The sequence below is a fragment of the Sceloporus occidentalis genome, unplaced genomic scaffold, assembly GCF_023333645.1.
Source record: "Sceloporus occidentalis isolate IW3139 unplaced genomic scaffold, rSceOcc1.0.p SCAF_1, whole genome shotgun sequence".
Lineage (NCBI taxonomy): Eukaryota > Metazoa > Chordata > Lepidosauria > Squamata > Phrynosomatidae > Sceloporus > Sceloporus occidentalis.
In genome coordinates, this window is record NW_028316981.1 from 302,936,419 (window position 1) to 302,954,598 (window position 18,180).

The 18,180-nt window shown below is 40.7% G+C and overlaps 1 protein-coding gene across 1 annotated transcript in view; it reads left to right on the forward strand.

Annotated features, from left to right (window-relative positions):
- MBD2 (methyl-CpG binding domain protein 2) overlaps positions 1 to 18,180 on the forward strand; it is a 71,881-nt gene that overhangs the window by 41,879 nt on the left and 11,822 nt on the right. Inside the window, exons 4-5 of the mRNA XM_089497394.1 lie at positions 9,528 to 9,618; positions 12,657 to 12,834. Coding sequence (XP_089353520.1) covers positions 9,528 to 9,618; positions 12,657 to 12,834 — 269 coding nt within the window. The remainder of the gene's footprint in view (positions 1 to 9,527; positions 9,619 to 12,656; positions 12,835 to 18,180) is intronic.

The following is an 18,180-nucleotide window of genomic DNA, read 5'->3' on the forward strand; positions in this document are numbered from 1 at the left end:
AACGATTGAGCTTCATGGCTAAGGAGGGGTTTGAGCTTGGATCCCCTTAGTCCTACATAGTCCAATACTAATCCAGAGGTAGGGAAACTTGTCCAGGGCCCATTTGCACTGCACAGGTATAGTGCTGTATTCCACTTTAACTGCCATGGCAACATCCTGTGGAATTGTGGAGATTTGTAATTTGGTGAGGCACGAGAGCTCTCTGGCTGAGAAACCTCTATGACCCCCCCCCCAACTGCAATTCCCAGAATTTCATAGGATGTTTACATGGCAGTTAAAGTGGGATATAGTGCTATAACTGTGTGAAGGGGTCCCAGGTCTGAGGACTAAACCTTTCAAAATCTGTCATTCAATTTGCTAATTATTTAATATTTTAGCCTTTTAAAATTATTTTAATTATTCATGCTCCTGTAAATTTGTTAGTTTGGATGTATGGTACACCCGCTTGAGATCTTTGGATAAAAGCTGGGACATAAACATTTTAATAAATAAACAAACTCCACTTTGAGAAGTATCTTCTCATAATTCTATTTTGAGAATTTTAATGCTAGGCAGAGGTAAGGGCATGGAGTGGAGCCAAAGCAAAGTAGGCTGAGCCTGGTTGTAATTCTTACCAGTTTAGGCATTTTCCTGTCCCCATACAAGCTACTTTTCGCATCTACAAAGAATAAGCCACATTGCCCCAGTTTCTTAGGCTGCAAACCAGAGTTGAGTTCCCCAGAGATCCAGTGCTTTAAATAGCCACGTGTCCCCAATTATTAATTCTAGAGATCAGCAAAAGAAATTCTGTGCCATAGGCAAGAGCTTTACATCCCAGTGGCCCAGGGTTTCCTTCTCTTTGGCTAACCACTGCACTTCTTTATTGTACCTTGTAGGTAATGTATTAACAGTGTGTCCCCCCCACCCCCATCTCCTTTTTACTGATTTTATTGGGAGTTTGGGACTAAACATTCCATTAAACATGCTTAGGATTGTAGCCTTGAAACTAGATTGTGTGTGTGTGTGTGTGTGTGTGTGTGTGTGCGCGCGCCTTCAAGTCACCATGAATTTCATAAGATTTTCTTAGGCAAGGAATACTCTGGTGGTTTTACTAGTTTCTTCCTCTGAAGTATCCAAAAGCACTTGGTATTCCTTGACAGTCTCTCATGCAAGTGCTTAGCTTCCAGAATCAGATGTGAGCTGATGCACTGGGATATTTAGGCCATTTGAAACTAGATAGCAATTTATTTATTTTTTTCTGTTTAGTTGAGGATATCAGCATTTCAAAGATCCTGAAACCCCATACTCTGGATTCACAAGGGTTTTTTGTTTCTTCCATCCTCCCTCCCTCCCTCCTTCCCTCTCTCTTTTGATTAGCCAAAGGCTTCTTTCTGGATGTATGTTCACTCTTCTGCCTCCCAGATGCATTGTGTCGGAAGTCGGTTTTTACCACACCTTTTGATCTTTCTGGATGGCTAGGCCCTGTTAAAATCGGTTTACCCTTGAAGATAACTTTGAATAGTCTTCAGCAAAGTCTTTCATTTCCCCCAATAGAAAATATAATTTAACAGGTTAGAAAGGAGATCCAGCCTGTGATATTTGTTCTCCTTAAAACCCAGTTATTAACCCTTTCTGTTTTTACACTGGATGGACGAAACTATATGTCTTGTTTTTCATAGCTTCCACATTTTTCCAAGCAAAAGTTCATTCTGTCTATTTCCACAGTTTTTTAAAGTAATCACAAAACTATCTGTATGGAATGTTGTGCACATGAAAACTTATACTTATTTTTCTACACAATTTCCCCTGTCGTACACATTTTGTGATCAGGAAAGTTGCAATGCAAAATTCAGAGAAGCGCAAAAATCAAGTTATTTTATCCGTTTGGGGAGCTTAGAGTATAATGTGAGCCAGCAGTGGCCAATGGTTTCCATGTCAGTGGCATAGTGAATCTGCTCTGGGTTTAATTCTGAATGTAAAAGATCCATCCAAGGTGCTCTTCCAAGTTTGGAAACAGAGCCGAGCACTTTGGATAGTTATTTTCTAGTTTAGGCTCAAACCTGGATTAGATTCATCACCCCAGTGAATATAGTTAGAAAACTTACAAAAGTCAATATTAAAATAGAGTTAAACTATTCACAATATTAAAACAATTTAAAGTATACACCTGAAAAGGATAAAAAGCAGTTAAAAACCAGTTCAATAAAAACAGTACAAAACCTTCAGTTCTAAGGTCTTATCTACAATGCACAAATAATGCAGTTTGACACCACTTTAACTGCCATGGGTCAGTTCTATGGAATTCTGGGATTTGTCATTTTGTGGCATATCTAGGCTTCTTTATCAGAGAGGTCTGGTGCCACAACAAACTACAAATCTCAGGATTCCATAGGATGGAGCTATGGCTATTAAAGCGATGTCAAATTGAATTAATTCTGTAGTGCAGTTTAGACCCAGAAATGTGCTGGCTTTTAAAAAAGCCTTTGTCACTGGTGAAAGAACAAAAAGGAGGCAACCGTTAGGCTGCCTAGGAAGGGAGTTCCAGAACTCAAGGGCAGTCACTTCTCTCAGTCCCACCATGTTCACAGACATGGCTGATGGAGACATCAGCTTGTGTCTCCATCAGCCATGTCTGTGAACATGGTGGGTCAGAGAGAAGGGTCTCTCCTGAGGATGTCAGGGCCTATTGGGTTCATGCAGGAGATATGGTCTCTCAGATAGCCTGGACCTAAGCAATATTGGTGATATACATGTAGTTGATATGATGCACATTTTCATAATATTTCAAGGAGAATGTCATGACCTACTGTTTGTAATACAGAATTTAAAAGCTTTATATAAACAATTATGTCTGTATAGTTTGCATACATATAGTGGTGGTCTGCCTTCAAGTTGTTTCCAATTTAAGGCGAACCCTATCACAAGGTTTTCTTGGCAAGTTTTTTCAGAGGGGATTTGCCATTGCCATTCTCTGAAGCTGAGAGACTGTGACATGCCTAGGGTCACCACCCAGTGGGATTCAAACCCTGCTCTCCATAGTCCAAAGCTCAAATCAGTACACCACACTGGCTCTCTTATAGACATGTAAACACACATATATGAATACATACAAATATAGATGCATATATATTTGTTTCATCTAGATTTTCCGAAGCATGTTCAGTATAGAGAAGAATAAATAATGATGCAGGTCCAGTGCTATTCTCTGACTAATTTACAAGGAGGACCAATTTCTGTAGTAGCTCCGTGGGGCAAAATTGGTTAGTATATGCTGGATGCCAGCCTTCATCAGGAAATGTCCACCATTTTCCATTGCCCCCCCCCCCCACACAATATGTATATGTGTTATATATTTGTCAAAGGCCTTTTAGTGTGCAGAAGAATTAATAACACCATGTATTCTCCTGATCCAGTGATATTCTTTGACCCCTGCCAACTCTTTGCAAGATTAACAAACAAGATCAACTTCTTTAACTGCTCAGTGGGGGGAAATTGGGTAGTCGGTGCTGGATGGCATCTCACATTAGGGAACGCCTGGAGCCTATTGCCTCTGGCACAAGGATCTAAATGTAGATTTCCTACAGATTCTAGAACTGTAAAGGCATTATTACTGTAACCACAACTGCTGTTGCTTTGGGAAAATGTCTCCTAGCTCTTCAGAATAGAGCTTGTAAAGATGATGCTGAACTGAAAGCCAGGGATGAGACAAAAATGCTCAGATGGAAGGCCCTTTCGATTTCAGGTTCAGCAAGTGTCTTTTTTGTTATAAGTCTGTTTTAATAGAGGAGGGACTCAGCTAAGACTTTGACAATTGTTGTAAAGTTCTTCGTGTTGTAGCTGGGATCCTGGACCAGGTTTTGAGAGTGTGCACACTCAGCACTGCACAAATGATATCTTTGTGAGTAAAAATAGTGTGTCCCATTTGAATTAAGCTTCTCATGATATTGCTAAGTACACATGTTGGCCCAGCAGCAATTTTGCACAACATGGGCATATTGTATTTAATAATTTTAGATGCATCTTGAGTGATGTGTATTATAATTTCATAGGAGTCAAGGCAATTGATTTCCCCCCACCAAATAAATGCAATTGATTCATTGATCTACTCCTAAGTAGAATGGCCAGATACAAAAGAAGACAAGGCTCCTATACTTATAATAGTTGTTAAGAAGAAGAAGTTTTATCACACACTTCCTCCTTCTTCACAACTATTAAAGGTGCAGGAGACATGTTGAGTTTGACAACAGCTGATCCTATTTCAGTCACAATTAATTTACTTCCAACCCCAGACACTGCTTCATATAAATATAAATATGCTGAGAGAAGCACTTACTGGGGGCAGCCAGCAACATATGCTCCATTCCCCACCCTTCAGGTATGGGAAAACTCATGCAGCAAAAATAAGGCATGGCTGGCCAGATCTGGATGTATCCTCATATGTTCCTCCCTAGTAACTCCACCGAGGCTTCCCTGCAGGGCCATGATATTCGGGGGTGGCATTCTTGAACTTGTAGTCCCAAATAGTAAATTTCACAAGCTCTGACTTGCAATGACAGTTTCTCAGCTGATGCCACTTGTATAGTACAAACCCTGCTGATAGAGACTATGTAAGTCAAATATTCTAGAACATGGCCACATAGCCCACAAAAAAACATGGATGCCGGCCATGAAAGCCTTCGACTTCACATAGACCACACAGTTTGCATGTGGAAAGTCCCACAGTCTTGTTTCCCAGCATGTTCAGTCAAAACAAAACAAAAACAATAACACAAAAACCCTCTTCTCAAGTGAGGGGAAAGATTTTTACCTGTGGTCGTAGAGAGTCCATGATCTCAGGCTAGATGATACTAGGCTAGGTATACAAATAGCATGACCTGGAGTTTATTTGTACAACATAGTTACAACTGTTTGACATCACTTTTACTTTCATCTTACAGAATTCTGGGATTTGTAGTTGACTGAGCTATTTAGAATTCTGTGCTAGAGGCTCTAGGACAATAGTTCAAGAAAGTGGACTAGAGCTTTTTTCTAAGCACCTCCATGAACTACAAATTCTAGAATTCTATAGGATTGAGCCAACTAGGATATGTAGAGAAATTTTGTAGCACCTTTGAGACTGAGATCCAAAACACACTGCAGAAATAACCCAGTTTTAACTACCCTGGCTCAATGTTAGGGGAATCCTGGGAATTGTAATTTATTGTGGCACTAGAGCTCTCTGACAGAGCAGGCTAAATGTCTCACAAAAGTACAGTTCACAGAATGCCTAGCATTGAGCCAGGGCAGTTAAAGCAGTCTCAAACTGGATTATTTATGCAGTATGTTTTGGACTTAACTGAAAGAAAGAAGTTGGCAGCATGACCTTTCGTAGATTTCAATCTTCTTCCTCAGATGGTATCAAATAGGTAGTATCTGTGTAATGCAGATGTACTCTCTAGTGAAAGATACCTTTTTAAGTGCCCACCATGCCAAAAAATATCCCCACACTCAAAATCTGGAACTTCTTTGAAAAGCAAACAAAAGCTCTTCTGGAAATAGGAGGCTGTTGATGTTTAAGAAATGCTCTTTCAGTAGAAAAGTGGGAATGAAATAATTGAGTTGTCTTGAAAAATCAGTAAACAGTAGGTGCTGCTGCATGGGCCAAGTGGCCACTGTCATTATTGTCCTGAAATTGATCTTAATAGGACAGTGAAGTATTAATGACTTTCATGTGCTGAAATGAAGCAATTATGTTAATGTACAAAGCTCTCCCATCACGTTATCAGTCCAGTCACGCTCTGCAGGGATCACCTAACTTATTTGACATAATTGTACCCTAAATTGATTTAAAACCAGCTAAATGGGAACATTTTATAAGGTCCTTCTAGTAATCATGCAAATGGCAAATGAAGATATCAATGCCATTTTTAGTTTCTCTTTCGGCTAAATGAAATAGGTTAAAAAAATTACTGTCATTTTCATAATGAACAGTTACTGGAGGTTGTGCATTTTTCCCCTGGGGGATTAAAAATATAGTTATGGAGTTGCATTTAAATGCTTTGACTTTTAGGAGAAGCACATTTTTGAAATAATTTTCTTAGATAACCACATATCATTTGCAGAATCTTTCTACTGGGGCAGTAGAAAGTTTTTACAGAAGTAAACAGAAACTGAACTGTATTGTGGACATGCTAAAGGAGCGCCAAAAAGCCGCCTTTGCAGCACCAAGGGTGCCTTTTTGCTGGTGCTAAAAGGAGCTGCATTTTGCCATTCTTTTTAACACCCGCAAAGTGCCAGATTAGGGCTGTGGCGTGCGGTTGCTGCGGCCTTGATCCAGCGTGGAAAGAGGCAGTGAGAAACCACTCCAAAGGGGCAGTCTGTTTTGTCCCTGAATCTTAGATGAGGTGTTCTGATCTTTTAGAATGGGAGAAGCCAATACGAAAAGCCACCAAATGATGGTATTATCGGGAAGAAAAGGTATTCATCTGGAGAATCCACAAGGATGGATTAGATTTTGGGGAGAAGAGTGGAACTGGATTGTTCTTTGCCTACAACTCTGGCCCAGCATTACAGTACCAGCATGAGAAGTGGGCAGAGAAATGTCCTGAAGGAGATTTTCATAGCCTCAGAGTATGAAAAACAAGTCCGGGATAAATTAATAATAATAATTACAAGGGACTAGAGATGAGTTGCAAGGGACAAGAGGTGAATATTTATTGAAGTATTGTCAGTGTGTCACCATCAAGCTGTGGACCATAATATGAAAGTAGAGAAAGGTTTGCTGGAAGCCTAAAGAGGAGCAAGAGAACAGAGTAGCATATGAAAATAAAATCACACCTCTGCAAAATTTTTTGCATTAGACTTGTTCTCCTATCTGAGGAACATCATTGGCCATGGCCTAACCCTAGACTGTCTTTGCCTGTAGTTCACTTGACTTGGTTTTGACCAGTTTTGACACCTCTTTCTTCTGCACTTACAAATTAATTATTATCATTATTTTATGCTGTCATTAAATACCATTTTAAAAAATACTTCAACTGGTGAAGCTGAACACTGCTGGGATCACAGAAGATGTGAAGATGGAAAAGGAATATTACTCTTCTGAAGATGGTAACTGTGATGGTAGAACTCCCAATTTGAACAATTTTAAGGGATTTTTCCCTCTTGCAAGTAGCAGCTTGAGAAGAGGGATTTTCCTCAGGATTACACCAGGAGAGGAAAGGATAAAAACCCTGTTCCATATCTGCTGGCATAATAATTAGCAGATCCCCCCAGCTGCTGGTATTTGCACGATTCAAATCTTGAATGTCAGAGGCAAAGATGCAATTAATAATACATTTGTCTTGGCTTATAGTACTGCATCCTTAAAAGCTCTCCTTTTAGCTTGAATGTGCCTCTGACAGAAGCACAGGGCTATTGAAAGTAGCCAACTGCTCAAGCTGAACAAAATGAATTAAATTAAAGTGAAGGGCATTAATGACAAAGAGTGTGCTTGAAATAGCAAAAGATTGATAAAGAAGTGTCTCTCATTTGTGTTTGTACATAAGAAATATATAAATTTTGCCAAAATATAAAATAGGCAAAGCTATACAGGAGCAGTCAACTGAAAATACATCCTGTGTGGGCCTGTTACATTAAATGAAAGGTCATGGTGTTGTCCATCTTCTGCTCATGTTGTGGGGGGCCATATGCAGGAGAACTTCCCAGAGGATCGTTTCTATTTTGTAGCAAAGCTCTGCTAAGAATCACAATCTAGCAAGGAGCTGGGCAACTGCATGAGAGTCTTGCATCCCACACAAGAAGCCCTAATACCTTTGTTTTATTCTGCTCTTCAGTCCCCTCTCAAAATGGGGACAGGAGATAATATTGCATCACTTCCTGTCACCAATTTGAGAGGGAGTGTGTGGAAAATGGAGGTAATTTAGTGGTTAGTGCATGGTGCTGGGATGCGGGGATATTGTTAAATGTTTTCATGCATTTGGAGAGGCCTTTGGTATGATCTGGGGTTATAAACTGGCTAATAAAATCACACAGTTAAAAAAAGTCTTCAGGAACTTGGAGGTGTGTGGTAGGGAGTTTGGGGGCCACAAAAGTGGGGTGTCAGGGTTGCATGTGGCTGGTAGCCACATTGTGTCTGCCATTCCTTTTTTTTCTTTAATTATAAAATAAAGAAGTACATAAAATACACATTTGCTTACAATAATCAACTTACTGTATATATAGTTCTTCCACCTTTCTCTGTCTTCTATATGGAGTTTAAAATGCCAGTAAAACGCTCCAGATGCACAAAGATGTGATAGCTGGATGTGCTTCTGAAACATCACTGTAGTGTCCCCTCTTCTTTCCCATCAGCAAAGTGTTCGCAGAGCAGCCATTTCTTCATAACAGAAGTTCCTGTTATTGAAGAAATTGGCTGCTCCACGAATACTTTGATGATGGGAGAGGAGAGGGGACACTTCAGTGATGCTTCAGAAGCACAACCAGCTATTACACCTTTGTGCTTCTGGAGCGTTTTACTGGCTTTAAACCCCTGGTAAGCCTCCCGTGTGATAATATCCATAGTTTCTTCTTTCTTCTTTTTGAATCCCATGTTTTTGCTTTCATACTAATTTAATTTTTCTCTTAATCTGATAAATTGTCCTCTATCATTTCTATTATTCCTCTATATATCTCTGCAAACACACATACCAACATGCACAGATCTGTATACACACACACACACACACACATACATACATATATTCACATATCTATATACATTTTGCCTTCTTGTTTTAGCATGGTGTTTATACAATATCCCCTTCTCCTCTTGTTAAATTTGATTTCGCATTGGCTTTCTTCTCTTTTAAAGAGAACACTTTAATTTTTGATGTATCTTTTTTCTATTTTTATTTTGCTTGTTTTTTTAATTTATCACCTTTACTGTTATTTAAGTCTTTTTATTGAATTAACTTTCTGTCCACTCCCCATATCCTTTCCCAATATTAAACTATCAGTAACCATTCTTCCTCCACTGTCCATTCCTGATCTACCGTCTGCATTGGCAGAAAAATCATCCAAGAGTCTTGTGGCATGAGCTTTGGTGAAACAATCTAGTTCTTTGGGTGCATCAGAGAGCTACAGTCCATGAAAGCTTATGGCTATTAAATTACTTTTTAAGCTTTACAGGATTTGTAGTTGCTTTCTCTGCAACAAACCTAATACATCTGCCCTCTCCTTAAAATGTCTGCCTTAAAAGTGAACTAATGTTATTATTTAATTGACATTTTGTGTTTCTGTGAATTGATTTGGGAGGTTGCTTATATCTGAGAAATGTGTGTATACGTATATGTGTGTATGTATGTTCGTGTGTGTGTGTGTGTGTGTGTATTAAAATAGCCTGAATTGCTCTTTTCATTCTTAAATGCATTTTAAATATGTCAAGATATCACATTTTTGATATCATGGTGCTTTTGCAGAGGGATAAAATTAATGCTTATAAAATGAGTATTTGGTGTTCTTTCCAGAATGTTTTGGCATTAGAGATGTTCCACATTTTTTGTATTAAACCAGGCCTTTCAATCTTTCAGCTTTTCTGGGAGAAGAGGCTGCAAGGCTTAAGTGCATCAGATGTGAGTGAGCAGATCATAAAATCCATGGAACTGCCAAAAGGCCTTCAAGGTATTCTTTGCCTCAGCGGCATTTATTGCCTTATTGCTTTAGGGATTTGCAAACCACAGGCCATAAAGTACAGTTTACATGTGTGTGATTTCTCAGCATTGCGTTTTTCAGTTAACAAAACCTGTGAGAGTGAAGCTCCTTTTTACAAATTCTTTTCACACCTGCCTAGCCCACTTTTCCATCTCCTCTTCTTTCTAGTTAGAAGGCTTTTTTCTTTTTTGAAGAGCAGCATCAGCATTGGGAGTGTGATGAAGGAAGGCAGGAGAAACACAGACGTTTGGTACTGGGTTGCAACAGCATCCTTGCAGTAAACAGTGGAACAAAGCTTGTGCTGCAGAAGAATGGGATTCTGATCTAGCTGATCCTGCTGTTAATTTTGTGTGTGGGCCTCCCTATAAGAGGCAGAGTAAAGAGCAGCTGCCTCCAGAAGTTTTTACTGGCCACACATGGGCAGCAAAACAAAAAGAAAAGGGAGAGGAAATAAGCCTGCCTCACCAGCAAACCCCAACACGTTAGAAAGTACAGTTGGCCCTCCACGTTTGCAGCTTTGATTTTTGCTGCTTTGACTATTTGTAGTTTTGATTAATATGTTCTCTCTAGCAATTTCTAAGTCCTCCAGTGCAATTCTGCTGGAAGTTGACCACAGAGTTGTGCTGGAGAACCTAGAAGTTCCTAGAGAAAAGACTTCTCTAGGCATTTGTAGGTCTTCCAACATGATTCTATGATGGCAGATGTTGGCCATAGAGTTGCACTGGAAATTCCTAGACAAGTGTTCTGTCATTATTATTATCATTATTGTTTTTTTATATCCTGCCTTTCTCCCAATATCAGGACTCAAGGAGGCAAACAGCAGATTTAAAACAATACATTTTAAAAACAATTAACATTAAAATGTATACATATAAAAATTTAAAAACAATTAAACCATTTAAAAAGTTAAAACAGTTGTGAATTAAAATAGAATATGCTAAAAATACAAACCTTAAAATTTAATTAGCACAATATTCCCAGCCCTTATCAGTTTGCAAAGGCTTATTGGCACAAGAATATCTTTATCTGCCACCGGAAGGACAGCAGGGATGGAGCCATCCTGGCCTTCCTGGGGAGGAAATTCTAAAGCAGGGGTAGGCAACCTGCGGCCCACGGGCCGGATGCGGCCCGGCAAGGCCTTGGGACCGGCCCCAGCCCGGTCCTGTCGCCAATTGCTGCCGGGGCCTTTGGCGTCTCGCACAAGGGGCATGGTGGGGCAATTGTCTATAGAAGCCTCAGAAACATGCATTTATCTTAACTTTTTTAAAAAAATCAGCAATTTTTTTCACGTGTCCTCCATTTTTTATGTAAAAAGTGCCCTCCATTTGAAAATTTTGTCCTACATTTGTCCCGATTTATTTATTTATTTATTTAAAAAAAATTAATTATTTGTTTTTTGGCTTTGGCCCCCCAGTTGTCTGAGGGACAGCAACCTGGCCCCCGGCTCAAAAGGGTTGCCTACCCCTGTTCTAAAGCTTGGGAGCAGCCGCTGAGAAGGCCCTCTCTCTTGTTCCCATCAAACGCACTTATGAAGGTGGTGGGACAGAGAGAAGGGCCTCTCCGGGTGATCTCAATACTCTGGAGGGCTTGTACAGAGAAATATGGGCCTTCAAATAGCCTGGACCCAAGCAGTATAGGGCTTTATAGGTATAAAGAATAGTGTTTTTTTATTTGCAGTTTTTCCACATTCACAGGGGTCCTTCAACCCTAACCCCAGCAAATGTGGAGGGACTACTGTATACTACGTTTGGCCACTAAAATGGACATCACAAGAAATGCAGAGGCTGGTGAAAGGGGGAAAATTAATCCCTGGATGCATTTTGGAAGAAGCCTTCAAATGGCTTCTAAATGGTTCAAATAGTTTTGTGTTTACTTATGCAAGGCTTACTTTACATGGCTGTTTCATTTCACATATTCTGAATACAAAGTTTGCTGAAATGACTACTTTTCTTCTTTATGATGTAGAAACCTATTCCTATTCTTTCCATGTTCTTTTTGCCACCAGTACCAAATTCTCTGTTAACGAAATAATCCTTCATCTTTTTCATTAACTGATGCATACCGGTACTCATTTTTGCAGAACGTTATATGAGTTCAGTCCACCAGATGATAGAGCTTGGAAAATTACTTGTTTAGACTACAATCCCCAGAATCTCCAGCCACCATGGAGTAGTTACATTATATTTGAATAACTAGTATGTTCTACTTGCAAGTGACTTGATAAAGTGCTCAGAAATATCAGCGGGCCAAAGAGCTTCACCTGGACTATTCTTGTAAAAACAGCTACCGGATTGTTTCCAAAGTTCAAAATGCTGTCTTAGATTGATAAAGCCCTATATGGACCTCAGGATATCTGGAGGACTGCATCTTTATATTTGAGCATACCTGAGCAATTGAGATATTCAGAGGAATAGGGGAAGGAGATATTTTTCCAGTCCTGATACACTCAAAGACACATCTGGTAGTAACATAGGAGAGTGGCTTCTTAGTGATAGCTCCCAAGGTTAAGAATTACCTTCCTAGGACAGCTGCTTCCTTTGTGTTCAGCAAATGAAAACTTTTCTATTCCAACAGGCTTTTAGGAACCAACTCTAATAGTATGCAATTTTGTTGAATTTTTGTCTTTGGTCTTGTTGAATTTGAGCCTTATTGTAGTTCTTATGATTACTGGACACTGATAATTATATTATATTATTATATTATATTATATTATATTATATTATATTATATTATACCCCCACATTCCCGGGGTAAGAGGCACAGCTCCCCCCCCCCCCATGTAAAGAATGAGAATATAAATAAGTAGAGATAGAAATTGCAAATGCACGTTTTTTAACCTGAGAGAACACTTCTGTAGGACCCTCTAGGTTCTCCTGCATGACTCTGTAGTCAACTTGCACTGGTTTGGGCACTGCAAATCAAATTTAGTGTCCTTAGCTTCTCATCCAGCCTTTTAAACTCTGATATATTTGATCTTAATGAGCAAAGTGTTGCATTCCCTTTTCTAGGTGTTGGACCAGGCAGTAATGATGATACACTCCTCTCTGCCGTTGCAAGCGCATTGCACACAAGTTCTGCTCCTATCACAGGACAGCTTTCTGCTGCTGTAGAAAAGAACCCAGCAGTGTGGCTTAACACGTCCCAGCCTCTCTGCAAAGCCTTCATTGTTACGGATGAAGATATTAGGTAAGTTTTCTTTTTTGCTGCACTGAGACTGATGTTTCTTGACTGTGGTCAATGTTCTTCTCTGTATTTGCAAGGTCTGATAATGGGGGTGATGGTGATGGTGATGATGATGATGATGATGATGATGATGATGATGATGATGATGGGAGACAGCAGGTGCCAGGGAATGCTGAGGAAGCTGTTGCAGGTAAGTCAAACTAGTCTAGGCTGTGCACAGTTAATCAAGGGAGTTTACCAGAGTGAACAGAAGGTTAGGTAGCAATATCTCAGCCATTCCAGAATCCCATCACAAGAAGCCAGCAATAATAAGCAAGGAGAAGAGGAAAGACAAACATATGTAAAACACAAGCCAATTCAACAGTCAAGAATTCAAAATAAGTCCACAAGCATGAAAAAAATGGAAAGCCTGGTAGCATGAACAGCTGTGAACCATATGAAATCTCAGCAGCTGCTAGAAGATTTATAGCTGTCTAGCTATCTTGGGCTAGGTACAGATGGGCATTTTGCAGCATCCTCACTGCGAACTAGGGCTAGACGAGGCTAGGCATTTACATGCCTAGCAGCCCTAGGCCATGAGGATGCCACCATCATGGCTTGCTGCTCTCCACACAGGTGGCGCCCTGATGGTGCAAGTGTTGCACAGCCCCCAAATGGCACCGGCAGGAAGTGATGCAATTGGGGCACGTTCGCGCTCCAATCGCGCCCCTTCCATGAAGCTGCTTTAGGCAGCTTCTTTTTGCTCCTGGGAGGGAGCACATCGTTGCCATGCCATTTGGTGGCTGCGGTAACGATGCAGGGCTAAAAGGAGCGACACAGAGCTGCCCGTCTGTCGAGCCCCTTAGTTGGTTTAGAGAAATGAGAGGTGAGTGATTGATCAGCAGTCTGAAGTTTGAGATCCAGTATATCAGCCATAACCAAAACCAATAAGAAGTGCACAGAAATGTAGTCTGGATTCAAGAACAGGGCTGAGCCTCTGAGTTGGCTTGGATGTCTCTCACCCTGTGGTCAATTGATGTTGTTTCCAGCGGTCATAGAATGTTTGCTGTTTGCCTTATCTAGGGAAGCTGATTGCTCATGTAAAGACCTGAGGCTGCAGCAACAGAGCTGTGGGTGTGCCGAACCTCTCCACAAACATTCCAGTCCTGCTAATATATCCAAGGGAGATTAAATACTGACCTTAAGATGCCAGATGGTTAACTGGTCAGCGTTTTTCATTTAAGCTGCCATGAGAGATGTTTAATCATTCAGTGCTGCTTCTGTTTCTGTTGACATGCAGCAAAAGATGGGTGTCTCTCCTCTGCATCCTTCAGTTGCAGTTGAGGTGGGAGGTCATTTTCCTGAAGTTCCTTATCAGGTATATCTTTCACTTCCTACTTAGATTTGGGGAAGGAGCTGTCTTCTGAGACCAGAGATCTTTCAGGATCTGACTGTGTCAGATTCCTCAGATTATACAGGGTGAGAGGAGATGATGGTGATAGCTATCCTCATCATCTTTATTTATGCCTCACCTTTCCCCAAAACTAGGACTCAGGCTGCTTGCAAATGAAAACCAAGTACAATATAGTTAAGATATTGTTAACAAAAAAGTTAAAAATTTCTAAAAATCAACAGTAAGATAGAGATAAACTATTAGCAACATTAAAACAATTGAAAACATGCAATTAAAATGTTAAAAAGCAGTTGTAAGAACAGTATTAAAAGCCCTTTTCTTTAATTCTCAAAAGCCTTTTGTGGGGGGAAGTCTTTTTTGCCTAGCTGCACAATGGTTAAATGCCAGTACTGCAGCCACTCACTTACAAACCAACAGATTGTGAGCTCAATCCCAGCCAGGGGCTCAGGGTCAACTCAGCTTAGTTTGTTTCCGAGGTTGCTAAAATGAGTACCCAGCTTGTTGGGAGAAATTAACTTAGAGTTGTAGACCACTTAAAGACTGCTTAGTGTGATATGAAGTGGTATATAAATGAAGCTGCTATTGCTAATAGAAAGACAACAAGGACCTTAGGAAAGGAGTTCCAGAGCCTAGGGGCAGCCATTGAGAAGGCTCTATGGTGTTTATCCACTAATTGTGGCTTTAGAATCAGTAGGATGGTGGTAGTGGTGGGGAGACTATCTTGAATATTTCAGGTCCCATGCAAGAACATAATACCAATGAGCAAGTAATCAGGTTATAGTTGGCGCTTTGTTTTTAACCCAGCAAAGTTTAAAACTTGCCTGTCATACTTATGTGACAAGTGTAGCAATGACAGTGGAGATGAGAGGGAGCCACGTACCTTCACAGCCATCCTGAAATCCATTTTGAGGATATTTTCAAGGGTGTTCCAATCATGGAATATAGGGAGTGCTATGCACTCATACTCTTGGAGTTATGGGCAAAAGTTTGTGTAAGGAGGTACTGCATAAGTGTGTAAATGTCTGAACAGTACAGCCACTAGTATAGCCAGGGGTTATATGTAGTAGTGTAATGTCCAAGAGGATTCCATTCTCCCTTTTTCAGTCCTGGACTGATATAAGAATGTCTCACCATACTGTGACTTGAATGAGAGAATAAATGGACATGTTTGTATTCTGAGAGGTGTGAATTGTTTGATAAACTGCACTTCTCAGAATACACTGTGTAATACCATTTTCTTACTTTGTCTGGAATGCTAAGAAATGAAGTAACATTACCTCTTTGAAACACATTTCAAGATCTGTTTCCTAATTCCTTCTGTATTAGTAGATGGACAAAGACAAAGTTGCTTGCTTGTTACACTGACAAGATTCAGGAACCATCTGAGAAACATGGGCAGCTCTGTTTTCTAGTTGTGCTTGCATATGTCTAGGGCTGTATCTGCGTTGCAGAAATAATCGAGTTTGCTACCACTTTAACTGCCATGGCTCTTTGCTGTGGAATTCTGAGAATTGTAGTTTTGAGAGACATTTAGCTTTCTCTGACTGAGAGCTCAGATGCCACAAAAAATTACAGTTCCCATAACTCCATAGCCCCGAACCATGGAAGTTAAGGTGTTGTCCAACTGGATTATTTCTGCAGTCTGGATGCAGCCTTAGAGAGGATTACCAGAAGTTTATTGATCCCAACTCACATGCTGATCTGTAGCCCAGACTGGAGCTTCAACACAGGTAAGAAAATCAAATTGAGAAGTGCAAGATGTCACAGACCAGTGCCTGCCTGGACTGTAGCATGAATTGGTATGAAGTAGGGCGCATTGCATAAGATTTCACTGTTATTTATAGCTGTGGTTTTCTATCACTATGAGAATGCATTTTGGAAAGAGTTATTTCCATATCTGGATCCCTCTTTCTGTTAAAGGAGATGACCATGTTAAGCTACATTCTTACAAAGGGCTAAACCTGTGCCAGAACTGTGTGACTCTAGACAACATATGGAGGTCTCCATGTGATAAAATGCTCCTCCATACAAACATAAAGTTTGTCCATAAGAAACTGGTCAGTCAAGAGAGAAGGGCTAAAGCTTACTCTCCATGATGTGCTAGTTTTCTGTCAGTCCTGGTAGCTGCCTAATCTTTGGCACAACTGTGACACTCAAAATTCCATCCCAATCTGCATCTGCTGTTTCTGGGTCCCTTCACCCACTCTGACCATTGGAATTATGCCTTGCTTGAACCTGAGAAAGTTTGTTTTCCTGGACTAAAGCTCCTGGAGTGGAATCCCTTTTGTTAGCTGTGGATTTAGAGGATTGTAGTCCAAAAAAGGAAAGTTTGGCAAACTCTGGCTCCACCAGCACTTTGAATGTTGCTTCCAAAAGCATTTTACAAAGAAAACTTTACTTGGTTTTGTATGCATGTTTTTGTCTTAAAAGAAAAGGAAAGGAAAAGGTGTCCCCTTTCAACTCCTCCCAGGAGTCTTCTCAAGCTCCAGGATGTATTTTGAGTTTTTGCTTGGTCAGCAAGTGACATGCTGTTCCCAGTCTTTGTGCGTTTCTGCTGACACAAGAATGTAGAGCCATGCCGGTTCATAAACAAGGAAGTAAATCAAAGAGGCCATCTTGGCCTGTGCTGTATGATATATTAGAATGGGCACATTCCCAATGCAAGCTTACTCCATTGAGTCCAGGCTGATTATGGCCAAATGTCAGCCAAATGACACATGCCGTCTTTTCTCTTCCATGGAAAGTTACTGATCAACAGACAAAAAAGTATTGTAATTATTAATTTTGGGCCCAGATGAGTAGTGTAAAATGGTAGTTCTCCAATGTTTGTCTTTTGAGTGTTTTAGACTTCAGATCCCAGGAGACCCAGTAAGCTTGCCCAATGGTCTTGGATTCTGGGAGATGAAATCCAAAATTCCCAGAGGACCAAAGTTTGAGAACCACTGTCAGGGATGCTTTGATTGTGGGTTCCTGCATGGCAGGGACTTGGACTGGATGGCCCTTGTAGTCTCTTCCTACTCTATGATTCTGTGAAAACATGCCAGAATGGTGTTGTTGTTCTTGGAAACCCACAGGAATGGCAGTTCTCCCATAGACTTCATCTGTCCTGATTTGGAGGGACAGTCCCAATTAATCTTTTGTCACCCCTCTTTTTCAGCTACTCTTAAAATATTCCAATTTCTTTATCTTTTCCTCCTTCCCTCCCCCCCCCCCCTTTGTCCTCCGTTTACTTCAGTGGCTTCAAACTGAGTTCAAAGTCCTGAGTTAACTCAGAAGGGAGCACAAGAGAGGAGGGGGCAGAATCTGACCCTTCCCAATTGGCTCAGGCAGAAGTAAACTGCTGCATCTTCTCCTAGTTTATGTGTTGTTTTCTATTTATATATTTTGCCATCTAGACCACACTTGGATGTTACTTGGCTACATGTGTCTCAGTTTTCATCTGCACAATATTGGGAGGGTACGTTCTCTTTTAGAGGAGGGTACCCTTTCACTGTGCCTTGTTTCCCAAAAAAGAAGTTACAAACACACACACAAAAACTAGGTTTTCTAGTCAATGTTGTCCATAGTGGCTCATGGGGGCTGAAAGTTGGCCCTCAGACACCCCCCACCCAGGAGCATGCCCAGCCTTGCCTTGGGAGAACATGATGCTGTGGCCCTTCTGTAGCTTAGTCAGTGGAGACCCATTCAGAAATATGTCCTGCTTTCCAAAATCTAGCCTCCAGATTTCATGTGTCATGGAGAACCCTGATCTATCACTACTGTTGAAGAGATAGATCCCATACAGACAGGCCAAAATAAAGCTGCTTCAGGTCATTTTTGAGGTATGCTGTTTAAATGATGCATGCACACTAAGGCGGGTTATAAACCGCCACTTGGGACGTCCGCAGGACGTCCCATTTTAAAAAAGGGGCGTCTCTTCTAGATGCCCCTGGCTCTAATACGGACTCTGTCCGTAC